Source organism: Oncorhynchus mykiss, chromosome 1, assembly GCF_057628025.1.
Source record: "Oncorhynchus mykiss isolate SJ-2025 chromosome 1, ASM5762802v1, whole genome shotgun sequence".
In the NCBI taxonomy this organism is placed as follows: domain Eukaryota; kingdom Metazoa; phylum Chordata; class Actinopteri; order Salmoniformes; family Salmonidae; genus Oncorhynchus; species Oncorhynchus mykiss.
The window spans coordinates 83309396-83333541 of record NC_143022.1 but is presented as its reverse complement, the minus strand read 5'-3'; the positions used below and the strand labels follow the sequence as shown (position 1 = coordinate 83333541).

Genomic DNA, 24146 nt, shown 5'->3' with positions numbered 1-24146 from the left:
CCAACAACACAATCCCAAAGAAGAAGAAGGGTTCTTTGACGCAACTACGTGGGATTATTTTAAATAGGACAAGATGGCCGAGGTTAGCGGGCTGAGGAAACGGAATCATTTCGAACAAAACCGCAAAAGACACGTCTTTGACGAAGGTAATTTTAAATTTGAGGAGAATATGTGGAACTGGATAGTAATATTGAGACTGACTGTTACATGAACCTCGTTCGGCGTCCGGAGTGCCGTAACCTCCAGTAGCCAAGATAGTAACGTATGTGTTTACTTTTACAGGGACCCAGCCAGTGAAGGGTTTAACGTTTTTGTGTAGTTAATTTCGCTGGCTAATTCTCGCCCGCCAGCCCTTACTCTCACCTGGCCGGGTCTGTCATTTTCGGACCGCGAGTGTTGAGTCTATCCCATGGTCCGTTCAATTCTGAATGCTGATTGGTTAAAACCGCATTCCAGCCGGTGTCTCTTCCACAAATTACCATCGGCTAAATCTATGACATTAAAATGCCTATACTCTGTTCCATCTGACTAAGCAATCCACTGTCTCATAAACCCAGCCAGGCAATTTATCAACTTGATCTCTACTATAAAAAACATCTAGACATTATCTCGCATTTCTTTTAGGCTAACATTTGGTTTAACGGATTGCTGTCGGTCTCAACATTTGAGTTCCATCTGTCCCATAATAATGAACGAGTTGGGATGAGAGACAGGTCGGCAGCTTTTCTCAGCCAGTCGAAATGATGAATCAACATAATTGTTATGGACATATACAAATAACTATCAATAGAAAACAACAGGTAAAACGAACCGACGTGCAGCTAGTTTGAAATCTTTTCAGCTTCAGTTTGAAGTGATTGTGTTAGCTGTGTTGTTTGGCTAGCTCCTCTGAACAAGTGTCCTGACGAGAGAGCACATTTTCTATGCCAGGTGAAATCGCGCATCATTAGCTCATTGTTATGGCTGTATCCACATAAATGTCACCAGAAAACAGCTTATGCAAATGCGACTACTTCAATGTTATTCTGTTTGACGTGACTGTAAGTTAACCATAGTTGGCTAACTAGCAAGCAAGGGATAAGAACGTTGCCAGACAGTATGGTATTCATACTATTTCATCCTACAACAAGATAGTCCCGACACAAATGTAGGGTTGCTACCAAAGCCGACTGGTCGTTCGTTCTATCGGTTCTATCGGTTCGGTTGCCATATACTCGATCCAGTCGTTAGTCTTAAATAACGTTTTCAATTAAAATATGTAAATCATTATTTAAATATGTTGGTGACCCAGTTGGATAATGCCCTGGAAGCTGGTGCTTTGAGGATATATTGGCACAGTTTGCGTTGTGCCTAAGAACAACCCTTAGCCGTGGTATATTGGCCATATATCAGACCCCCTCGTACCTTATTGCTTAAATAACACAGTATATTGGCACTGTAGAATTCAATAGCTTTAGGTCATTCTTACATGCGTTGTTTGAGTTGCTTTTTAAAGCAAAGGTCGAATTGAGCGGATGTCGTCAACTTTCTTTTCAAAGTGGTTTACAAAGTTGTCCGCAGGGGAGGATTAAGGAGGGAGGAGAAGGTGGAAACAGAAGGTGGAAGGGTTAGAGGAGGGTTAGAGGAAGAAGCTTGACATTTATTGATAGAATTGGCTTTAGCAGAAGAGAAGGTAGAGAGGAGGGTGTGAAAGGATGATTGGTCCTCTGGAAGTTTATTTTTCCTCCATTTTCGGTCTGCTGCCCTCAGCCATGGCGTAGATGGGCAGGGCCAAGCCGGCCAGGAGGAAAGGGGACAGGAGGAGTCATAGGATGTAGAAAGGGAGGAGAGTTTGGTCAAGGCAGAATCAGGAGAAGGATTTAGCAGACTTAGCGGCGGCGCATGTTTGAACTCTCATTTTGGGATTTAGACAACCAGGAACTTCTTATTGTTTTAATGTTAGCTAGGAACTTCAACTTTCTGGCTTTTCCTTGAAACCAATATTCCACTCTTGGAATAGTTTGTCTTCTTGCAGATTAACTGAAACCCTCCAAACCCAGTTAGACAACTAGGCCTAATGTTAATATATCGAAAAGAAAACGCTTTGCTCATGTGGTTTTGCATGCCCATTCTGTATCCTTGCATCAGACTCATGCAAGGAATGAACAACACCAGATGCTTTTTCTCTCCCTCTGTCAGGTCAGGTGCAACAGCCATCATCAACTCTATTGTAATGTGATATAGGCTAGCTATGTGTAGCCTTCCATTTCCTCAGCTGGCCTAGTCTTGGTTTCACATGGGGAAATTCCCTTGCACCTCTACCCAACACCCCTAGCTAACATCTCTCACTGAACAACAGTTGCAATCTGGTACAATTATTTGGGTAATGTTGTTTTTGAAATGTTAATGTATACAGAAATCAGTCGACAGGAAAATGGAAGGTGTTATTTTTGACATCACTTTAGTAATGGGGGTCTTTCAAATCCTTTAGTTTTGTGACATGACTCTTGTATCAGTGCAAAATACAGCTGGGTTTGTTTGTGTGGCAATAGTTAACACCCAGTGGTGCTGCACTTTGTCCTTGGTGTGCAGATCCCTTGTTGCAGTTTAACATTTGCCCTGCTTGACTCCGGTCCAGAGAGGGAGTCGTCTCTTGGAGTTGGCACCAGTCCGCAGTGTCACGACGAAGGAGAGGAGGGACAGAGTAAAGAGAGCTGTTTCAGATGTAGATCTAGACTGGCTTCATACATGGCCTGCCAGAGACCCGGATCAGGGCTGTTTCAGATGCAACAGGAGAGAACTGTGGCAAGATAAGGAATGATAAATAAGCCTGCCAATTTTAGATCTGGCTCTGTTTTCTCCAAGGATGAGGGGATTGGACTTCCCAGCCCAGTCCCTGCAGAATAGTGTCTCGGTCTCTCCTATGGCACCACTGCCACTTAATTTTGCTGACTACTGTTTCTTATTCCCTGCTTTGCTGGACACTTGCATAGAGGAGCCTATGTGTGGGTTATGGTCAATTTTACACTGGACTGATGTTGGACGTTTAGTACAGTTGTCTATATGTGAGTAAAGTTAGGAGCAGTCTGGCCACGAGTTACAGTAGATTACCTTTTTACCCGATTAACACGGGGACTCTTCCATTTCCTGTCCTGACCTGCTATTATGCTAATATGCGCGTGTTGCAGCTCATCATTATTTGGACTGGTGTAAACTTCACGTCTGCCCATGTGGGGGAGATTCTGAGGTGTCAGGAGCTGGGGGTATTTAAATTCAGCTTTAGTGTCACTGCGGCTAAAAAGGAACTCTGGCATTGATGTCTGACATGGATGTCCGTCTAGCTGTAGAATAAATTCATAACCTGTCTTGTTGTGATTTTGTTTACTTTTTTAAACTTATTTTTTGGTAGTGTTTATCTAGCAGTCTCAAACCCACAGTGGCTTATGCCAGAATCAGCAGGATGCCTCTCCAGTGTAAGCTCTTCTCTGGAGAATGCTGTCCTGTTCTCTCATACCTTCTGTTCGGCAACCCCTCTCCTGGCATCAGCCATAGAGCCCAGTCAGCCCACTGCTGTTTGCCGTCTGCAGAGAACAGCCTTGCGGCAAGCCCTCAAACCTGCCTTAGACCAAATCCTCACTGAGTTTTGGTACGAAGTGTTTGTTCTTTGATATGTTGAAGTCACATGTCTTGTAGGACTGTCAGCTCAGGAAGGATATGTCATAATGGGGAGAATAAGGTTTTTCCTTGGAATCTTGCTTTGTGTTGTGAACCATACCTCTCCAAGGGTCTCCTTGACACAACTGTTTTTGGTTGATAGCAGTTTTTGGTTGATACTTGTCATACCAGTTCCCAGGGTGTCTGTCTAGTGTGATGGGGAGGGACATCTCTGATGTAGAGGACATTTCCCATACCTGGAGGGGAACGCCTACCTTTAGACACCCTTTCATCGAAAGATTAAAAGACCAAACAAAGCTTTTTGAAATGCTTTTGCTTATTTTGTAATGTTGAGCTCCTTGATGTCATAGCCCAATAAATCATTGTATTTGTGACATGCTTGGTAAACAACAGGTGTGGACTAACAGTGAAATACCTACAGGCTTGGACATAGAAAAGAGGCTACTGCACAGTGTAGATGCTATAGACATTGACCCACATATGACCCATTTGTAGGCCTAGTACTTCATCTCATAATTACCACTGGCTTTTGTCCCCCTTTCTCAGATATGTTTCCTGATACCCAAGTGTGTGCACTGCAGGCCTGTGGAAATGTACTGGCGTCATGCTAGAGGTTGACACAGGAGTGCAAATTCGTTCCTGTCCTGTACCGTTTTTTTCACATACAGTTATATAACCCCGGAACTTTCCGGTCCCATCGCGATAAAAATCACTTCCGTCCCATGTTCATTTTAATGCTCAGAAATCAGAAATAACTTCCTCCATTAGCTACTGGCCTGTCTGTCCCGGCTCTGTGGCCGCATAGCGTTAGCAGAAACCAATACTGTTCTCAGGGCAAGCCTGGTTGTAGCTGGAATCACCTAGTCAGTCTGTCATGGAAAGAGCAGGTGTTCCTAATGTTTTGTATACTCGGTGTATAGTAGGCTCTTTTTAATATATTTATTTATTTATTATTATTTTATTAAATGCTCCACACAATACATGCTATTCCTCTCCTGTCCCAAACTTGACTCTAGGACTTCACTCAAACTTGACTAAGAACTTCCCACCTATTCCTGCTGGAATCCCGCAGGACTTGTAAGACCCGCTGGGGTCCTGTTCCCTTGTCAACCTCTGCAGCCGGCAACAAATATCATGGCCAGGAACTGTCATGGAATGGCCTATAATATGTACAATGCCTGATGGAAGTTCAGATGCTGGAATCCTCTAAGATGATAAGAATATTGGCAAAAAAAATTAAGAGGACCCTGACACTTCTCTATATTGTCCTTGTGATGTGTAAAGTTTGAATTGCACCATGTGCACTCTCTCCCTGCTCTTAAGGTCATGACACCATGTGTCCTATTCTCTCTCTCAGGTGCGGGTGGTGTGGAAGATGTTCCTCTGTCCCTGCCAGATCGGAAGCCTCCTCCCAGGATGGCGCCTCGGGCAGAGGCGGATAGCGAGACAGACGAGGAGTGGGAACAGGCCCCAGAGCTGACTGCTGCCGATCAGAGTCCTGTCAAGGAGCAACCTGTAGAAGAGGTGGTGGTGGAGGAGAAGGCTCGGCCCATCCAGATTGTCCTGGCTCACGAAGACGACCACAAATTTGAGCTGGACACGGCGGCTCTGGAGAAGCTCTTACTGCAGGAGGATGTCAGAGACCTTAATGTGGTGGTGGTGTCAGTGGCTGGGGCCTTCCGTAAGGGGAAGTCCTTCCTGCTGGATTTCATGCTCCGATACATGCTCAACCAGGTGAGAACAGGTGAACATATACAGTGCCTTGAGAAAATATTCAAAACGCTTGACTTTTTCAACATTTTGTTACAGCCTGAATTTAAAATGTGTTAAATATAATAAAAATTGGCACTCTGCACACAATACCCATAATATAATGTATTTTTATATATAAAGCTGTATTGTCTTCAGTCAATAAGTATTCAACCCCTTTGTTATGGCCAGCCTAAATAAGTTCAGGAGTAAAAATTTACTAAATAAGTTGCATGCAATAAGTGTTTAACCTGATTTTTGAATGACTCTGTACCCCACACACACTTATCTGTAAGGTCCCTCAATCGAGCAGTGAATTTCAAAAATGGATTCAAGCACAAAGACCAGGGAGGTTTTCCAATGCCTTGCAAAGAAGGGCACCTATTGGTACATGGGTTTTAAAAATAAAATAAAAAACTTTGAGCATGGTGAAGTTATTAATTACACTTTGGATGGTGTATCAATACACCCAGTCATTACAAAGATACAGGCGTCCTTTCTAACTCAGTGGCCAGAAAGGAAGAAAGCTTCTCAGGGATTTCACCTTGAGGCCAATGGTGACTTTAAAACAGCTACAGAGTTTAATACCTGTGATGGGGCAAATCAACACATCATTGAGTACCACTGTTCATATTTTCAAGCATGGTGGTGGCTGTATCATGTTATGGGTATGCTTGTCATTGGCAAGGACTAGGGAATTTTTTTATATATTAGAGTAAAGTAGAGGAAACGTGGTTGTCCACTTTCCAACATACAATGGGAGACAAATTCACCTTTCAGCAGGGCAATAACTTAAAACGCAAGGACAAATCTACACTGTTGTTGCATACCAAGAAGACGTTGAATGTTCCAGAGTGCCCTAGTTAGTTTAGACTGATGATCTATGGCAAGACTTGATAATTGCTGTCTAACAATGATTAACAACCAACCAACAACCATGATTAACAACCCAGAGACTCCCAGTTGTAATCGCTGCCAAAGGTGATTAACATGTATTGACTCGGGGTTGAATGCTTATCTAATCAAGATATGCGTTTTATTTTTCATAAGTGTATGACATTTTATTTTACTTTGACAGTATTTTGTGTAGAGGTTTTTTTAAAAATTTTTTTAAAGGAAAATGAATTTAATCAATTGTCATTTCTGAAGGCACTGTACCTACAGTACAGACAATTCACTACAAAATACTGATATTTCTCAATCATTCATTGGGCAGATCAGATTGAATGCTTTTTGCTGTGCTAAAAGGAAGAACCAATTGAACTGTCTGTTAGCTGGAAAAACTGTGGTTAAAAGCACTTTCTGGCAGCATCAACAATCTATTATCACGTCATTAACACACCCCTGGGCGTAGGGTTAATTCTAAGGTGTTGAGTAACGCTGCTAACCTTTTCAGGGTAAATCTCTGGGTTGTCGCTTCAATACCAACATTTGTAAAGCAGTTTGGAGATCCTGAATAAACCCTGTATTAGTCTTGGATTTCCAGATGAATTATCCACCTACTGACCTGATTGTGTTACCTGGCTGATTTTACATAATGTCCATCTAGGGGTTGATGAAACAGGAAGTCTGCTAATGGCTCTAAATGGATGTTAGTAGTTATTCTTTCCTTTGGGATTAATTTAGTAGTGTGATTCCTTCAGGACATCTTATTTTTAGCCAAATGCATTTTCCATTCTTAGACTGCTAGATAATTAGCCTTGTCTTCAGGTCATTTCACATACTGTAGTTCAAAAGCAATTTGTCTCATTAGCATTCCTTTTGCTGAAATATGAATTTCTCTGCCAGTTTCTGGGACAAGAGCTTCCCAAGGGAAGGGCATACATTACCAAGGCCGCATCACTACATTCCAGTGCAACTTTCTAATCTGCTTCCAGGGGTTATGTTAATGTGTCCACTGTCAAGGATTTGTCTTGAACCATGTGTCGAAATACTGTTTTTTTTTTTTGCTTTGTTTTTTTTACTTAAATATTTATGTAGCTATAGGCCTAGATTTGGGAATGTCTGGTGTTTTCTCGGCACTGAATAAACATGGATGTATAATCAATATTTCTACTGATGACTTGAATCTGAGGGAGAGAGTGAGGAAGAGGACAGTCAGTCATGCCCTCCATCAGGACAGCCAAGCAGCAGCCAGCGATTGCAGGGCCAGTATCAGTTTACAGACCACAAAGCGTTATTATAGGTCTGGAAGCTTGGGAAAACTTTGTCTTATATAGTTATAGCTGCCTCAAACTCATTCTCACTGTGTAGTCTGCTGCTAGTTTCCCTGCCTGCCTGGGTCTGTTGTTCCTCTCAAGGTCTGTCACTAGTGCTGAGCAATGAACTGAATTTATTTATTTTTTTAAGCAACCAATAGACCAATGTCTGTTCAATTATTTTAATTCCATTGTGTTTTCCTGTGAGCTCAATGCGCATATCACAGTTTCTCTAAAGATAAATCTGATCCAGCCTGAACAATGCGATGTAGTAGGGAGTTGTAGTTTCCAACAGGCCAATATTCTACATAGTTTAGCACACACAACGTGGTAATTAACTACAATGACCATAATCCATTGCACGTATCATTGTCCGGTCTTTTACTTTGCATGGTATCTCTACCTGAGATTGCATGATCGAAGTGATTTTATAGTTGGTATTCTTTGAAGAACTCCAAAATAGTGATTTTTGTTAGACAAAATAGGCAGCAGCACTATAGAGCTGAGATGATGACTTGGAATTAAGTAATAGTCATTAAATAAAACATGTAATACACACACACCTGAAATATTTTATTAAAGTTGTGAAATAAATGATGGTTATTAATAAGTGGTTAATAAGTGATAAGCATTAATGGGAAGTCACTACCATGATGGAACTGTTATTAATGGTTTTATTCTGTGTTACTGAACTTCAAAAAGCACTATCTGACCCACTGAATGATCTGAGGACAGATGCATAGGAGAAGTAAACTTGAGGTTACAGTGGGGTCAGAGGAGCAGGGATTGCTAGTGTTGTTCTGAGAGACAATGCACTCCATCGCCTCCAGGGTCAGGTATTCAGGATTGCTCTGATTGTGTTGCCTAAGTTCTTTCACAGCAACAACTCCAGTCCCAAAAAAACAGAAGGAACTGCAGAGATTGAGTATTCCCCCCATGTTAGTCTCCAGCGGGTTATACCCTTTAGATATCTTTGTAATTACGTCCCAGGCAGGTGCTATTTTGGGGTCTTGGTCTGGCCAACCTAATTTCCCTCCTGGTGTCTGATCACTCTCTTTTACGGCCTAGAATTTGAACACTCCATTCCAGTCACATTTCCTGCTGGATAGAGAAGTCTGCTCTTCTGTGTGTGTGTGTGGCAGTTTGACTGACTGACTGACTGACTGGACTGTTTGGTTAATGTCCTCAGAGGGAAGAGACAGAACTAAAGCTGGTTATCTGAAGCCTGCCTTGTTTAATAGCGCTGTTGTATCCTTGTTTAATAGCGCCGTGCTATCCTTGTTTAATAGCGCCGTGCTATCCTTGTTTAATAGCGCCGTGCTATCCTTGTTTAATAGCGCCGTGCTATCCTTGTTTAACCAGTTGCACTTAGCCATCCCGGATCCGGGATCGTGAATACAGACTCAAGCTCATTACCATAACGCAACGTTAACAATTCATGAAAATCGCAAATGAAATGAAATAAATATGCTAGCTCTCAAGCTTAGCCTTTTGTTAACAACACTGTCATCTCAGATTTTCAAAATATGCTTCTCAACCATAGGAAAACAATCATTTGTGTAACAGTAGCTAGCTAGCGTAGCATTAGCATTCAGCAGGCAACATTTTCACAAAAACCAGAAAAGCATTCAAATAAAATAATTTACCTTTTGAAGAACTTCAGATGTTTTCAATGAGGAGACTCTTGTTAGATAGCAAATGTTCAGTTTTTCCTGAAAGATTATTTGTTTAGGAGAAATCGCTCCGTTTGGTGCGTCACGTTTGGCTACCAAAAAAAAAACTAAAATCCAGTCATCAAAACGCTGAACTTTTTTCCAAATTAACTCCATAATATCGACTGAAACATGGCAAACGTTGTTTAGAACCAATCCTCAAGGTGTTTTTCACATATCTCTTCAATTATATATCGTTAGTGGAAGTGTGCTTTCTGTCCTGAATCCCAGGAGAAAATGACCGCAACTGAAGATTACGCACCAATTTAGACAAAGGACACCGGGCGGACCCCTGGAAAATGTAGTCTCTTATGGCCAATCTTCCAATGATATGCCTACAAATACGTCACAATGCTGCAGACATCTTGAAGAAACGACAGAAAGTGCAGGCTCGTTCCTGGTGCATTCACAGCCATATAAGGAGACATTGGAAAACAGAGCTTCAGAAATTCTGCTCATTTCCTGTTTGAAGTTTCATCTTGGTTTCGCCTGTAGCATGAGTTCTGTGGCACTCACAGATAATATCTTTGCAGTTTTGGAAACGTTAGACTGTTTTCTTTCCAAAGCTGTCAATTATATGCATAGTCAAGCATCTTTTCATGACAAAATATTGCGCTTAAAACGGGCACATTTTTTTAATCCAATAATGAAATAGCGCCCCCATAGACTCAACAGGTTTTAATAGCGCCGTGCTATCCTTGTTTTAATAGCGCTGTGCTATCCTTGGTAGCCTAGTGGTTAGAACGTTGGGCCAGTAACCGAAAGGTTGCTAGATCGAATCCCAGAGCTGACATGGTAAAAATCTGTCGTTCTCCCCCTGAACAAGGCAGTTAACCCACTGTTCTTAGGCCATCATTGAAAATAAGAATTTGTTCTTAACTGGCTTGCCCAGTTAAATATAAAATAAATTGTTTAGTAGCACTTGATTATTATCTCTGTATTAACACTGCTGCAGGATGTGTATTTTAATAGCTGTGTGATATCTATCACCACCAGGCATGGTTAAGCTACTCTTCTGCTTCGGAATGCTGCCAGTAGACAGAGCCAGGTTCACTTGTTAAGTAATACCTTTTAGGCATGAAATATAGCATACCATTTTGTATAATTAGGCCACGCTCTCCCTGTAATTAAGACCAGCCCCTTAGGCCATGCTCTCCCTGGAATTAAGACCGGCCCCGTAGGCCACGCCCTCCCTGGAATTAAGACCGGCCCCGTAGGCCACGCCCTCCCTGGAATTAAGACCGGCCCCGTAGGCCACGCTCTCCCTGGAATTAAGACCGGCCACGCTCTCCCTGGAATTAAGACCGGCCCCATAGGCCATGCTCTCCCTGGAATTAAGACCGGCCACGCTCTCCCTGGAATTAAGACCAGCCCCGTAGGCCACGCTCTCCCTGGAATTAAGACCAGCCCTGTAATGAATTGGTAGAGTAATGCGCGCACACTTCTAACGGACTTGTTTTCACAACAGCAGCTCATATCCTATTAAAGGTGTTCTTCAGACTTAAGTTTCTTTGTCTTTTTTACTGCCTACACTAAAATGAGTCTGACATGATGTTGCGTTTGGCATAGGCTGTGTAAAATTACCCTGATCTCAGGACACCAGTGGTTTGAATGTGATACCACAGGGACCTCCAGTGGTAATAAGTTGCAAATGCATGTAAGAAATAGCAGTATGCCTATTCCTTCCTTTGATTACTGTTGGACTCTTTCCACATTGCCCATATGAATCACACACTTGCCTACGGGAATCAATAACTTGTTTCCTATACTGACCACTCACTCCCTCTCTGTCTTGGTACCCCCCTCTCCTGTCACAGCAGCAGGAGCAGTCAGACTCGTGGGTTGGGGCTGATGATGAGCCGCTGACAGGGTTCAGCTGGAGAGGAGGCTGTGAGAGGGAGACCACAGGGATCCAGGTCTGGAGTCAGGTGTTTGTGGTCAACAAGCCGGATGGGAGCAAGGTGAGCCCTACTCTGTGACACACACACTGTTATTAACATTGAGAGGAACACCACAGTGGCACAGTCGTGTTTTGTGTATGATCTTATGTCCATCCCTGCCGCTCATACTGGCTGTACTGTCTTCAAGTGGATTTCCATCATGTTAATGACCTAAAGGTGACCTGTAATATCCTAACCCTTGACAGGTTGCTGTTCTGCTAGTGGATACACAAGGAGCCTTCGACAGCCAGTCTACCATAAAGGACTGTGCAACGGTTTTTGCCTTGAGCACCATGACCAGCTCTGTACAGGTGAGTCTATGATGGACCTGACTGAGTTCTCACTGTTTGGTTACATACCCATAAAGGTGCACACATTGTGCCAGTTGAGTTAACGGTGTGTTGTGGATGGAAAGGGCTGGTTGATGTCAAGAACTGGCCTACGTACAAAGGATATTTCATGGTCTAATTCTTTTCAGGTGTATAACTTGTCCCAGAATATTCAGGAGGATGATCTTCAGCATCTCCAGGTATACACACTATTCCTCCCCATCTTAATGAATACATTAGACATTTGTTGGTGTGTTTGAAAACAATATTAAGGCTATGACTAACATTATTTTCTCTCTGTTTAGCTCTTCACAGAATACGGCCGGCTTGCTTTGGAGGAAATCTATCTAAAACCCTTCCAGGTGTGTTACTGTCCTGAAAATGGATATTGTTTCTTCAATATATTCAACATGCAAAGTTTGGATGTGCACATTAGTCCTCCCTGAGCACATTCTCTCAGTAACCCTGTCTGTGTTGTGTTCCAGTCTCTCATGTTCCTCATCAGAGACTGGAGCTATCCATATGAGCACAACTATGGACTGGAGGGAGGTAAACGCTTTCTAGAGAAGAGACTGCAGGTAGGTCTGGAGAAGAGAATGGGGCCCATGATGGATCATTTAGAATGGGCTCCTCCATATTTAAACCTAGTATCTAGTCCAGTGTGGCTTTTTCTGAGGGGAATTTCCACTACAGTTTTGAACTAAATTATCTCAGCAGAATTGTAATATGAATTTTGTTCAGTGTCTCTGTGAATGGAAGGACGCTCGCAGTAGTGGAGGCTGCTGAGGGGAAGGCGGCTCATAATAATGGCTGTAACGGAGCGAATAGAATGGCATCAAACCATGTGTTTGACGTATTTGATACCATTCCACCTATTCCCCCTATTCATCTCCAACTGTTACCAAGAGCCCGTCCTCCCCAATTAAGGTGCCACCAACCTCCTGTGGCGTGCAGTATCACTTTTAGTGGATGATCTGTAAGGTTACTTTCTAAATGTGATACATTAGTTACTGTCAAATTTATCAGAAACGTAACTTTTGGATTTAACAAATCTGATTATGGTTACTTTTGGATTGTTTTCCCTTTTTTAAAGGACAAATCCACCCAAAACCACTGATTCGTATAATATACAGTGTTATATAACACTAACGTGAGATTTTTGTTTTGGTGAACAAATGTTTCATTTTGTCCATTTAAGGTTGGTGGCAACATGAAAATCGTTGTGGAAATCTGTTGCAGCTCAAGTCGACTACAAAACCCGCAATGCTCGCTCTATGGGCTAGCTAGCTAGCAAACGTAGCTACACACAACAAGTCAATATCCGCATGTGAAGTAGCTAGTTAGTGCAGTTTGTTTAAATAATTTTACAGCTTTCAGTTTAGGAATCTCCAATCTCACCACGTTCAACCTGCAGATCAATGTGCCTTACAGAGTGGAGTATGTCATTTGCAATCGCACCATGCAAAGCACCCTGGACTGAAGAGGCAGACAAATAGGATACATGTGTCCTCTGTTAAATTACACATTTCTTGTGGTAGGAATATCGCAGAAATATGATCAGTGGCTAATTCGAGAGAAGACAGCCTCCCGTGTTATGACATTGGCCAGTATTGAACTCTCACATGTGATGATAGACGTTTTTGCGATCTAAAAGTCGTATTCCTTTCAACTTCCAGTGTCGTGAGAGCGGCTTTATCACAATGCTACGTCATATATGAATGCTTCCGCTCTGTGTTTGAGATCAATTGACACTCTTTACCATGGCACTTTGAGATTTATCTTAAACTGCAAAACCCTTACGCACCACTGCACTTTGTATACCAGGGTTGGCTGGCCTTCTCTAGTCACTCGTAGGCTCTGTCACTGGTATACTTTTATTTACAAAGCCATTTTGGGTTTACTACCTTTTTATTTGGGCATTTTTATTGTTCAGAAATGTGGTGGCTACTCTCTTCATTCGCTGGACTTTATCCTGCTAACTGTTCCAAATGTCTGAACTGAATTTGGTAAAAGGGCTTTTATGTACTCTGCGCCATCGTCTTGGAACACCTTACAAAATACTTTTAAACTGGAAGAACTTGGCTCTAATAGCATGCTAGCTAACCAGCATCAGACACATTAACTTAATTTTTTTTTTTTGGTGTAATGCAGTTGATTGTTCATGTCATTGGTGACATACTCTTGGCCATGTAGTGTATGTGGACACCTGCTCGTCGAACATCTCATTCCAAAATCAAATCAGTGTATTTGTCACGTGCGCCGAATACAACAGGTGTAGTAGACCTTACAGTGAAATACTTACTTACAGGCTCTAACCAATAGTGCAAAAAAGGTGTTAGGTGAACAATGGGTAGGTAAAGAAATAACAACAGTGAAAAGAGGCTACATACAGTAACGAGGCTATAAAAGTAGCGAGGCTACATACTGGCACCAGTTAGTCAGGCTGATCTAGTATGTAGATATGGTTAAAGTGACTATGCATATATGATGAACAGAGAGTAGCAGTAGTGTAAAAAGAGGGGTTGGCGGGTGGCAGGACACAATGCAGATAGTCCGGTTAGCCAATGTGCGGGAGCACTGGTTGGTCGGCCCAATTGAGGTAGTATGTACATGAATGTATAGTTAAAGTTACTATGCATATATGATAAACAGAGTAGCAGCAGTGTAAAAAGAGGGGGGCGGGGGGTACACAATGCAAATAGTCCTGGTAGCCATTTGATTACCTGTTCAGGAGTCTTATGGCTTGGGGGTAAAAACTGTTGAGAAGCCTTTTTCGTCCTAGACTTGGCACTCTGGTACCGCTTGACATGCAGTAGTAGAGAGAACAGTCTATGACTGGGGTGGCTGGGGTCTTTGACAATTTTTAGGGCCTTCCTCTGACACCGCCTTGTGTAGAGGTCCTGGATGGCAGGCAGCTTAGCCCCAGTGATGTACTGGGCCGTACACACTACCCTCTGTAATGCCTAGCGGTCAGAAGCCGAGCAATTGCCATACCAGGCAGTGATGCAACGAGTCGGGACATGCTCTCGATGTTGCAGCTGTAGAACATTTTGAGGAACTCAGGACCCATGCCAAATCTTTTTAGTTTCCTGAGGGGGAATAGGCTTTGTCATGCCCTCTTCACGACTGTCTTGGTGTGTTTGGACCATTCTAGTTAGTTGATGTGGACACCGAGGAACTTGAAGCTCTCAACCTGCTCCACCACAGCCCAGTCTATGAGAATGGGGGCATGCTCGGTCCTCCTTTTCCTGTAGTCCACAATCATCTCCTTAGTCTTGGTTACGCTGAGGGATAGGTTATTCTGGCACCACACAGCCTATAGGGAGGTCAGAGACCTGGCCATCTCGTCGTTGTCAGTGATCAGGCCTACCACTGTTGTGTCGTCTGCAAACTGATGGTGTTGGAGTCATGCCTGGCCATGCAGTCGTGGGTGAACAGGGAGTACAGGAGGGGACTGAGCACGCACCCCTGTGGAGCTTCAGTGTTGAGGATCAGTGTGGCAGATGTGTTGCTACCTACCCTCACCTCCTGGGGGTGGCCCGTCAGGAAGTCATGGAGATGAAATGCACCCTGGGAATTGTAGTAGAAGAGGACAATGCAGAAACTTTTTTTAAATGACTGAAACGAGGATTGTGCAGTATGACTAACAAATGATAAAATCATATTGTGTGTTAAATCTTACAGTAGTACATATATACAAACAGCATAACTGATTATAAAGTGGCGGAATTGTCCTTTAAACTTGTGCTTTAGACAACAGACCAGTGTCTTGGATATTATGTAACAGCTGTGTGTTTTCTACAGGTGAAACAGAACCAGCACGAGGAACTGCAGACCGTGAGGAAACACATCCACTCCTGCTTCTCCAACATCGGTTGCTTCCTACTGCCCCACCCCGGCCTCAAAGTGGCCACCAACCCCATGTTTGACGGCAGATTAAAAGGTGAGGCCTCCCATTGCAGAGAATAATCCCTTCCACCCTCCATACTATATACTAACCCCCTTGAACCCCCCTCATACTCCACTAACCCCCTTGCACCCCCCTCATACTACACTAACCCCCTTCCACTCATCCCCCTCATACTCCACTAACCCCCTTCCACTCATCCCCCTCATACTCCACTAACCCCCTTCCATCCCCCCTCATACTCCACTAACCCCCTTCCACTCATCCCCCTCATACTCCACTAACCCCCTTCCATCCCCCCTCATACTCCACTAACCCCCTTCCACTCATCCTCCATACTCCCCTAACCCCCTTCCACTCATCCTCCATACTCCACTAACCCCCTTCCACTCATCCTCCATACTCCACTAACCCCCTTCCACTCATCCTCCATACTCCACTAACCCCCTTCCATCCCCCCTCATACTCCACTAACCCCCTTCCACTCATACTCCACTAACCCCCTTCCACTCATCCTCCACTAACCCCCTTCCACTCATCCTCCACTAACCCCCTTCCACTCATCCTCCACTAACCCCCTTCCACTCATCCTCCACTAACCCCCTTCCACTCATCCTCCACTAACCCCCTTCCAGTCATCCTCCATAATCCACTAACCCCCTTCCACTCATCCTCCATACTCCACTAACCCCCTTCCACTCATCCTCCATAATCCACTAACCCCCTTCCACTCATCCTCCATAATCCACTAACCCCCTTCCACTCATCCTCCATACTCCACTAACCCCCTTCCACTCATCCTCCATACTCCACTAACCCCCTTGCACCCCCGTCATACTCCACTAACCCCCTTGCACCCCCCTCATACTCCACTAACCCCCTTGCACCCCCCTCATACTCCACTAACCCCCTTCCACGCACCCCCCTCATACTCCACTAACCCCCTTCCACTCATCCTCCATACTCCACTAACCCCCTTCCACTCATCCTCCATACTCCACTAACCCCCTTCCATCCCCCCTCATACTCCACTAACCCCCTTCCACTCATCCTCCATAATTCACTAACCCCCTTCCACTCATCCTCCATAATTCACTAACCCCCTTCCACTCATCCTCCATAATTCACTAACCCCCTTCCACTCATCCTCCATAATCCACTAACCCCCTTCCACTCATCCTCCATAATCCACTAACCCCCTTCCACTCATCCTCCATAATCCACTAACCCCCTTCCACTCATCCTCCATAATCCACTAACCCCCTTCCACTCATCCTCCATAATCCACTAACCCCCTTCCACTCATCCTCCATAATCCACTAACCCCCTTCCACTCATCCTCCATAATCCACTAACCCCCTTCCACTCATCCTCCATAATCCACTAACCCCCTTCCACTCATCCTCCATAATCCACTAACCCCCTTCCACTCATCCTCCATAATCCACTAACCCCCTTCCACTCATCCTCCATAATCCACTAACCCCCTTCCACTCATCCTCCATAATCCACTAACCCCCTTCCACTCATCCTCCATAATCCACTAACCCCCTTCCACTCATCCTCCATAATCCACTAACCCCCTTCCACTCATCCTCCATAATCCACTAACCCCCTTCCACTCATCCTCCATAATCCACTAACCCCCTTCCACTCATCCTCCATAATCCACTAACCCCCTTCCACTCATCCTCCATAATCCACTAACCCCCTTCCACTCATCCTCCATAATCCACTAACCCCCTTCCACTCATCCTCCATAATCCACTAACCCCCTTCCACTCATCCTCCATAATCCACTAACCCCCTTCCACTCATCCTCCATAATCCACTAACCCCCTTCCACTCATCCTCCATAATCCACTAACCCCCTTCCACTCATCCTCCATAATCCACTAACCCCCTTCCACTCATCCTCCATACTCCACTAACCCCCTTCCACTCATCCTCCATAATTCACTAACCCCCTTCCACCCCTCCACCAACCTGCTCCATAATCCACTAACCACCTTCCACTCATCCTCCACCAACCTGCTCCATAATCCACTAACCACCTTCCACTCATCCTCCATAATCCACTGACCCCCTTCCACTCATCCTCCATAATCCACTGACCCCCTTCCACTCATCCTCCATAATCCACTGACCCCCTTCCACTCATCCTCCATAATCCACTGACCCCCTTCCACTCATCCTCCATAATCCACTGACCCCCTTCCACTCATCCTCCATAATCCACTGACCCCCTTCCACTCATCCTCCATACTCCACTAACCCCCTTCCATCCCCCCTCCGCCAATACTTCACTTCCCTTCCACCTGACGTTATCCCATCCTCAGTGACTCCCAGACTCTTTTCTTAATACTGAGGTGGAGAGGCAGTTTAAGAAAATAGTTAACCCCTGGAGGAGACATTCTTTGGCTTTACTATGCTTCTGGCTGTGTTCTTTGTGTAGACATTGATGATGACTTTAAGGAGGCACTGGGCAATCTGGTGCCCTTACTGCTGGCTCCTGAGAACCTGGTGGAGAAGGAGATTGGAGGGGCTAAAGTGACCTGCAGAGATCTAGTGGAGTACTTTAAGGTCAGCACTATGTTCTCCCATGGCTTATAAACTACTTTAAATGCCTGAAACTTCCTAACTTCTCGTCACAACTGAAGTTATAGAAAACACATTTTCTCCACGTCTTCTTCCCAGGCCTATATAAAGATCTATCAAGGGGAGGAGCTTCCTCATCCTAAGTCAATGTTACAGGTATGTACTGGTTTGATCCACATTGATAAGTTTTGAGCAAGCTTGTGGGGGGTTTTCTCTTATCTTGCTCAAACCCTCTTTGTATTTGACTGTGCTCTGTTACCTAGGCAACGGCTGAAGCCAACAACCTTACAGCAGTTGCTGGAGGAAAAGACACTTACAGCAGAAGCATGGAAATGGTAGGTTTGTTCACCCCTGGCTTGTTACACGAACAATGTATAGTGCGTTCTGACCCCTTCCCTTTTCCCACATTTTGCTACATTTTTCTACGTTACAGCCTTATTCTAAAATGGATTAAATAAAAGGGATTGTATCGAGGCACAGATCTGGAGAGAGGTACTGCAGAATTCTGCAGAATTTATGGTCCCCAAAAACCATGGCCACCTCCATTCTTAAATGGAAGAAGTTTGGAACCACCAAGACTCTTCATAGAGCTGGCCACCCGGTCAAACTGAGCAATCAGAGGAGAAGGACCTTGGTCAGGGACGTGACCAAGACCCCGATGGTCACTGTGACAGAGGTCCTCTGTGGAGATGGTTGATCTTCTGGAAGGTTCTCCCATCTCTGTAGCACTCTAATCAGGCATTTATGGTAGTGGCCAGACGGAAGCCACTCTTCAGTAAAGACAAATGACAGACCTGAATTTATCAAAAGGCACCTAAAGACTCTCAGGCCATAAGAAACAAGAATCTCTGGTCTGATTTAAACCATGATTTAACTCTTTGGCCTGAATTCCAAGCGTCACGTCTAGAGGAAGCCTGGCACCATCCCTACGGTGGTGGCAGCATAATACTGTGGGGAATGTTTTTCAGCGACAGGGACTGGGAGACTAGTCAGGATCGAGGGAAAGATGAACGGAGCAAAGTACAGAGATCCTTGATGAAAACCTGCTCCAGAGCGCTTAGGACCTCAGACTGGGGCAAAGGTTCACCTTCCAACAGGACAATGACCCTAAGCACACAGCCAAGACAACGCAGGAGTGGCTTCAGGACAAGTCTTTGAATGTCCTTGAGTAGACCAGCCAGAGCCCGGACTTGAACCCGATCAAACATCTCTGGAGAGACCTGAAAATAGCTGTTTAGCGACGCTCCCCATCCAACCTGACAGATCTTGTGAGGATCTGCAGATAAGAATGGGAGAAACTTCCCAAATACAGGTGTGCCAAGCTTGTAGCCTCATACCCAGACTCGGCTGTAATCGCTTCCAAAGGTGCTTCAACAAAGTCTAAATAGTGGAACTGTGATTAGTTTTATTTTTAATACATTTGCAAAAATGCCTAAACTTGTTTTTGCTTTGTCATTATGGGGTATTGTTTGTAGATTGGGGGGGGGGGGCAATTTAATCAATTTTAGCATAAGGGAGTATTGTAACAATATTTGGGAAAAGTGAGTGTGTCTGAATACTTTCCAAATGCACTATCTACAGGTACATACATTCCAAGCAGATTGGTTTACTATTGCTGTTGTACTCACGCACACTACATGTTAATGTTTTTAAATGTATGTGAACTGTAAAGTCTTGTCTAATGTATTTTTTGTTATGTGTTGGACCCCAGTAAGACTAGGTGTTGCTATTGGGGATCCTAATAAAATATAAATTGTTATAACACAAATGTAACCAATGAGGTCAGTCGTAGAGGTAATATTTTTGCCACTAGTCTTTGTTAGTCGGTGTAGTAATCATTTTGGTTTCTGAAATGTGGCGTTTCCCTGCTAGGTGTGTGGAGGGGACAAGCCCTACATTGCCCCTGCAGACTTGGAACGCTGCCATGAGGAGTTCAAGGAGTGCTCGGTGCGTCAGTTCCGCTCTGTGAAGAAGATGGGAGGGGAGGACTTCTGCAAGAAATACCAGGAGCAGCTGGAGGGCGAGCTGGATGAGGCCTACTCCAACTTCCATAAGCACAACGAGGGCAAGAACATCTTCTACGCTGCGCGCACACCCGCCACGCTCTTCGTTGTCATGTTCACCACCTACATCGTCTCAGGGCTGACCGGCTTCATTGGAATGAACACTATTGCCGTGCTGGCCAACCTGGTCATGGGCGTGGCTCTCATAACTCTCTGCATGTGGGCCTACGTCAAATACTCAGGGGAGTTCAGAGATGTGGGCACCATCATAGACCTGTTGGCAGAGACACTCTGGGAACAGGTGGGTACTGATATGTCTGTGGATAAAGGTGTTTTGTGTTTTCATAGATTTTTCTATTAAGGATATAAGTATGGATGCAGGAAGTATATGTTTATTTAGCATGTGTGACTCAAAGCCATGTGAAGCTGAGAATTTTTTATGTTCTCCACTGTCGTCTGTGATGTTGATTCCTTCCCCTCAGAGTCCAGATTTCTAGTGGCCCTATAGTTCCCCATCAGCCCTGAACTCAATCGCATTATCCTTCACCAGCCCTATCCAATGAGCTACCAGCCTTTTTCCTTTACCATCCAATCAGCCTGCCCGATCTGTTCTTCTTTTAATCTGATCTTGCTCTCCTCTCCGCCTCAGATGACTGCCAGAAAGGTGAGGTGGAGGTTTCTCTTCGTGCCTATGTTCCTGGTTCAGTGCACTGTGTTTTCTGTCTGTTTGGTTGTTTCCCTGATTTTGCCGCTCTTCTCTGCTAATTCCTCACCTCCCATGTCTCCAGGTGCTTTCCAAACTCTTTGAGTTGGCCAGGAGTCGAATCACGTGGCACTCTTTCCTACCATCAGCAGCAACGCAGAGAAAGAGACTACCCTCAAACAACAATGACAAGAAGACTCACTAACTTTTCTGGCTAGCTGCTTGGCTCTTTATTTCCAAATGCATCTGCAGTCCACTCTTGTCATTCCTTGTGACATATGGGGCTGGTCTTAATTACAGGGAGGTTGTGTTTGCCTAGTTCATTCTACATGTAGAATATGCAGGTTGGCACTCCCTAATCTTCTGATTGTAATCACAGCAGGCCCACTGGAATTGGCCTACTGACTAGTCTTAAATCATCTCAACAATTATTGTATTTTTTAATCCATTTGTTCATTTGCCATTCTGCTCGTCATACCTTGTGGCCTATGGGGTCTGTTTGTCATTACAGGGAGGTTGTGGCCGGTCTTAATTACAGGCAGGTTGTGTCTGCGTAGTTCACTCTGTTCCATGTAGGATGCAGGTTGGCACTCTCCCTACTCTTCTGATTGTAATCACAGCAGGCCAACTGGAATTGACTTGACTAGTCTTAAATCATCTACATTTTTCATAGGTTTTTGTTTTAGCCATTTGTTCAATTGCCATGATTGGAGTTTAGTTTTTGCGATGTTTTAAATGATCATGCATGTTTTCAGTCTGTATGTTGGACAGAATCTCTTCCCCCTCCATTTGTCCTCATGTTTTCATTTCTATTGATTTGATTTCGTCTCATGTCATGTCCCTTTGTGCTCTCCTCTTCCCTCCTCTCCAGGTGTTGAAGCCACTGAGTGCGCAATATATGGAGGATAACGTTAGACAGACTGTGGTTAACTCCATCAGAGCCAGTCTGACGGAACAAGCCACACAGCACGCAAAATTAAAGTCACACTGACCCCTCCTGCTATTACTCTACCATCCACTCACCCCACCCCTTCACTCAGTGCTAAATCCTAGGACTGTGGCACTGTGCAAACCAAAGTTTACCCTGCACAGGCCCAGCCAGCCTCCCTGTCTGCTGTAGTGGCCTGTCTTACTGCTGGCTACTCTACTCTTGGATCCCCCCTGTTGGAAGGTGGACAATCAGCGAGTTAAGAAGTAGTTGCCGGTCTGCTCTCACTTTTACCACAATTTGACTGATTCACACGCAACCCCCCCCATATACACCTATGTCAGGATTTTAAATTATGAAGTGTTGTTAGGTTTGCTGACCCGGTTTTAGTGTTGTCATATTAAGCAGATTGCACTTGCTTGGTTTCAAGGTTAATTCAGGGAGTCACAGCTCTTTGATGGTGTGCCATTGGCTGCAAGATGAACTGTCTGCATAGTCATGCATACTATAGCCTAGCCGGTGTTCCTACCCTCTCTCCTGATACTGTTTGGTTAACAGGGGTGGATTTTGAAATCCTTTGAGCCTCTTTAGTTGTTTTTAAGATACTGATGTTTAATCTTGCTTTAGTGTCTACCTACCAGTGTTATCTACTGCATGGTATTAGACAAACACAGCATAGCACTATAATAGGCCCTAGAGCTCAATCTATTGTGCTTAGCAGGGGAATGTAATTCAGACAGTTTCATTAATTTGCCTTTCTTGAAAACCCACAGGACAGTGGGAGTGATCAATGGTATTGCACATCTAGTTTTTCTTGTCAATACAGCACTAATGATATCAGTTAGGTCAACGCTTTTGTACCAATTCCATCCACAACTGTCTCGCCTAGGAACGCGGCAGTTGTTACAGTTCATTTAAAAAAAATAAAATAGGGAATGATGTATGACACATTTTACACTTTGTATAAATTCTATAGTGTTGGCGGGGTGTTTTTTTGTTGTTGATTGGCCTAGTGTGGTTTAAGGAATGTTTTGTGATTGGTCTTAGTTGCATTTTTTTCTGTGATCTACTATACCGGTACATAAACAAACTAGGCCAGAGCATTTAGATTCCACCCTGGACAAAGCTTTCTGGAATTTGATGAGTGGGTCGAGATTGTCTTTTTAAATCACTTCCTGTAATTTATTTTTCAATAAACAAGTACATTGACCTTATTGATTAAAATCGATAATCTACTGTTGACTCCTTTGTTTATTGGAACGAGGACAAAACCATCACGGCTTGCTCCCGCAGTATTCAACAATATAGATGTCAATACAGTGGGTATAAAGCTTGAGGAAATAACGAGCTTGCATTCAATTGTATAACTTAAATCACACTGGTAGTTCAATATCAGTCAGATTTGTTGTAATAACCATAACTGTTTCTTGTCTTCCCAGTTTACTGGACACATGGCATAAGCCAGTTAAGGTTGGTCTGTGGAGATGGAGACCCCTCCCCCAAGACATTCATTGCCGGTATCCTCAGCTATACCCGCTGTCCGTTTCAGTGCGTGGTTCTTTAACTACCACGATCTTGTATGAAACGGGTGTGTGTGTATGCAGTAAGAGTAGCCAGAGAGCATTAACCCAAGACCCTGAAAAGGGATGTCCTTGTCCAGGCTGACGGTAGGATTGTCACACATCCTCTAACGGAGCGGAGATAGTCAGTTGCTGCTGCACAGGGTAAAGTCAGCTCTTATCAGACCACAACTATTCTGCCATTTAAATGTATTCAACCTTTTAACTAGGAAAGTCGGTTAACAATAAAATGTTTACAATGACGGCCAAACCTGGACGACGCTGGGCCAATTGTGCGCCGCCCTATGGTACTCCCAATCACAGCCATGTGTTGCAGCCTGGAATCGAACCAAGGTGCTGTGCCACTCGGGAGCCCCAAAAAACAACTGCTCCACAAGGTTATTTTGTATACAAATTCAGCAGACTGGACAATTTTATATAACAAAGCTTTAAAGAAGTGAAACACTTGTTGCAATGTAATATTTTCATGTACTCACAAATGCTACAGATATGAATGCTGGTTAGATCTATTTTTGAAACTTAAATCCTTTTACATTTCAGTGCAGGTAGAGAGTGTCTTAAAAATACTTTTTTTTTTACAGGACTGCTTCATTTTGTAGTGTCCAATAACTTTCTGGATCAGACTCATTCTAATCAGGATGAGAAGACACATTGTGCTGTTGGGATGCAAATAGCTGTAATAGGATGCATATTGGAGAATGGGTAATAAAAATAAGTCCATTGCAACTTTAAAATGTAACAGGCACATTCAGGGCTCTAAAATAACATTCATCAGTACCACTGGAGCACCAGAACATTTTATCATTTGAGATCTAGCCAATATGAATTATTGCTACGTCTGAAGG

At 44.0% G+C, this 24146-nt stretch overlaps 1 protein-coding gene across 8 annotated transcripts; it reads left to right on the top strand.

Annotated features, from left to right (window-relative positions):
• Positions 1–22958, top strand: LOC110530250 (atlastin-2). Of its 8 annotated transcripts, none has more exons than XM_090242152.1 (15): positions 11–146; positions 5012–5388; positions 11131–11274; positions 11460–11564; positions 11732–11782; positions 11888–11944; positions 12068–12160; positions 15387–15525; positions 17945–18072; positions 18187–18243; positions 18351–18422; positions 19960–20391; positions 20573–20754; positions 20879–21376; positions 21665–22958. In XM_090242152.1, exons 1-13 carry the CDS (start codon positions 74–76, stop codon positions 20585–20587), a joined length of 1743 nt encoding a protein of 580 aa, XP_090098278.1. In that variant the 5' UTR covers positions 11–73; the 3' UTR covers positions 20588–20754; positions 20879–21376; positions 21665–22958. The 8 variants fall into 8 exon arrangements, with proteins under 8 accessions (XP_090098265.1, XP_036842295.1, XP_090098278.1 ...); XM_090242108.1 differs by having other exon boundaries at positions 11134–11274; positions 20740–20754; positions 21665–21913; XM_090242098.1 differs by having other exon boundaries at positions 20740–20754; positions 21665–21913.
• The last annotated feature ends 1188 nt before the right edge of the window (positions 22959–24146 follow it).

Excerpts from the sequence above, each read along its gene's own strand:
- LOC110530250 (XM_090242098.1), top strand. The coding sequence starts at position 74 with ATGGCCGAGGTTAGCGGGCTGAGGAAACGGAATCATTTCGAACAAAAC. Across the intron at positions 11,565-11,731 it reads CCATGACCAGCTCTGTACAG|GTGTATAACTTGTCCCAGAA; the intron begins GTGAGTCTATGA and ends AATTCTTTTCAG. Across the intron at positions 11,945-12,067 it reads TCTATCTAAAACCCTTCCAG|TCTCTCATGTTCCTCATCAG; the intron begins GTGTGTTACTGT and ends GTTGTGTTCCAG.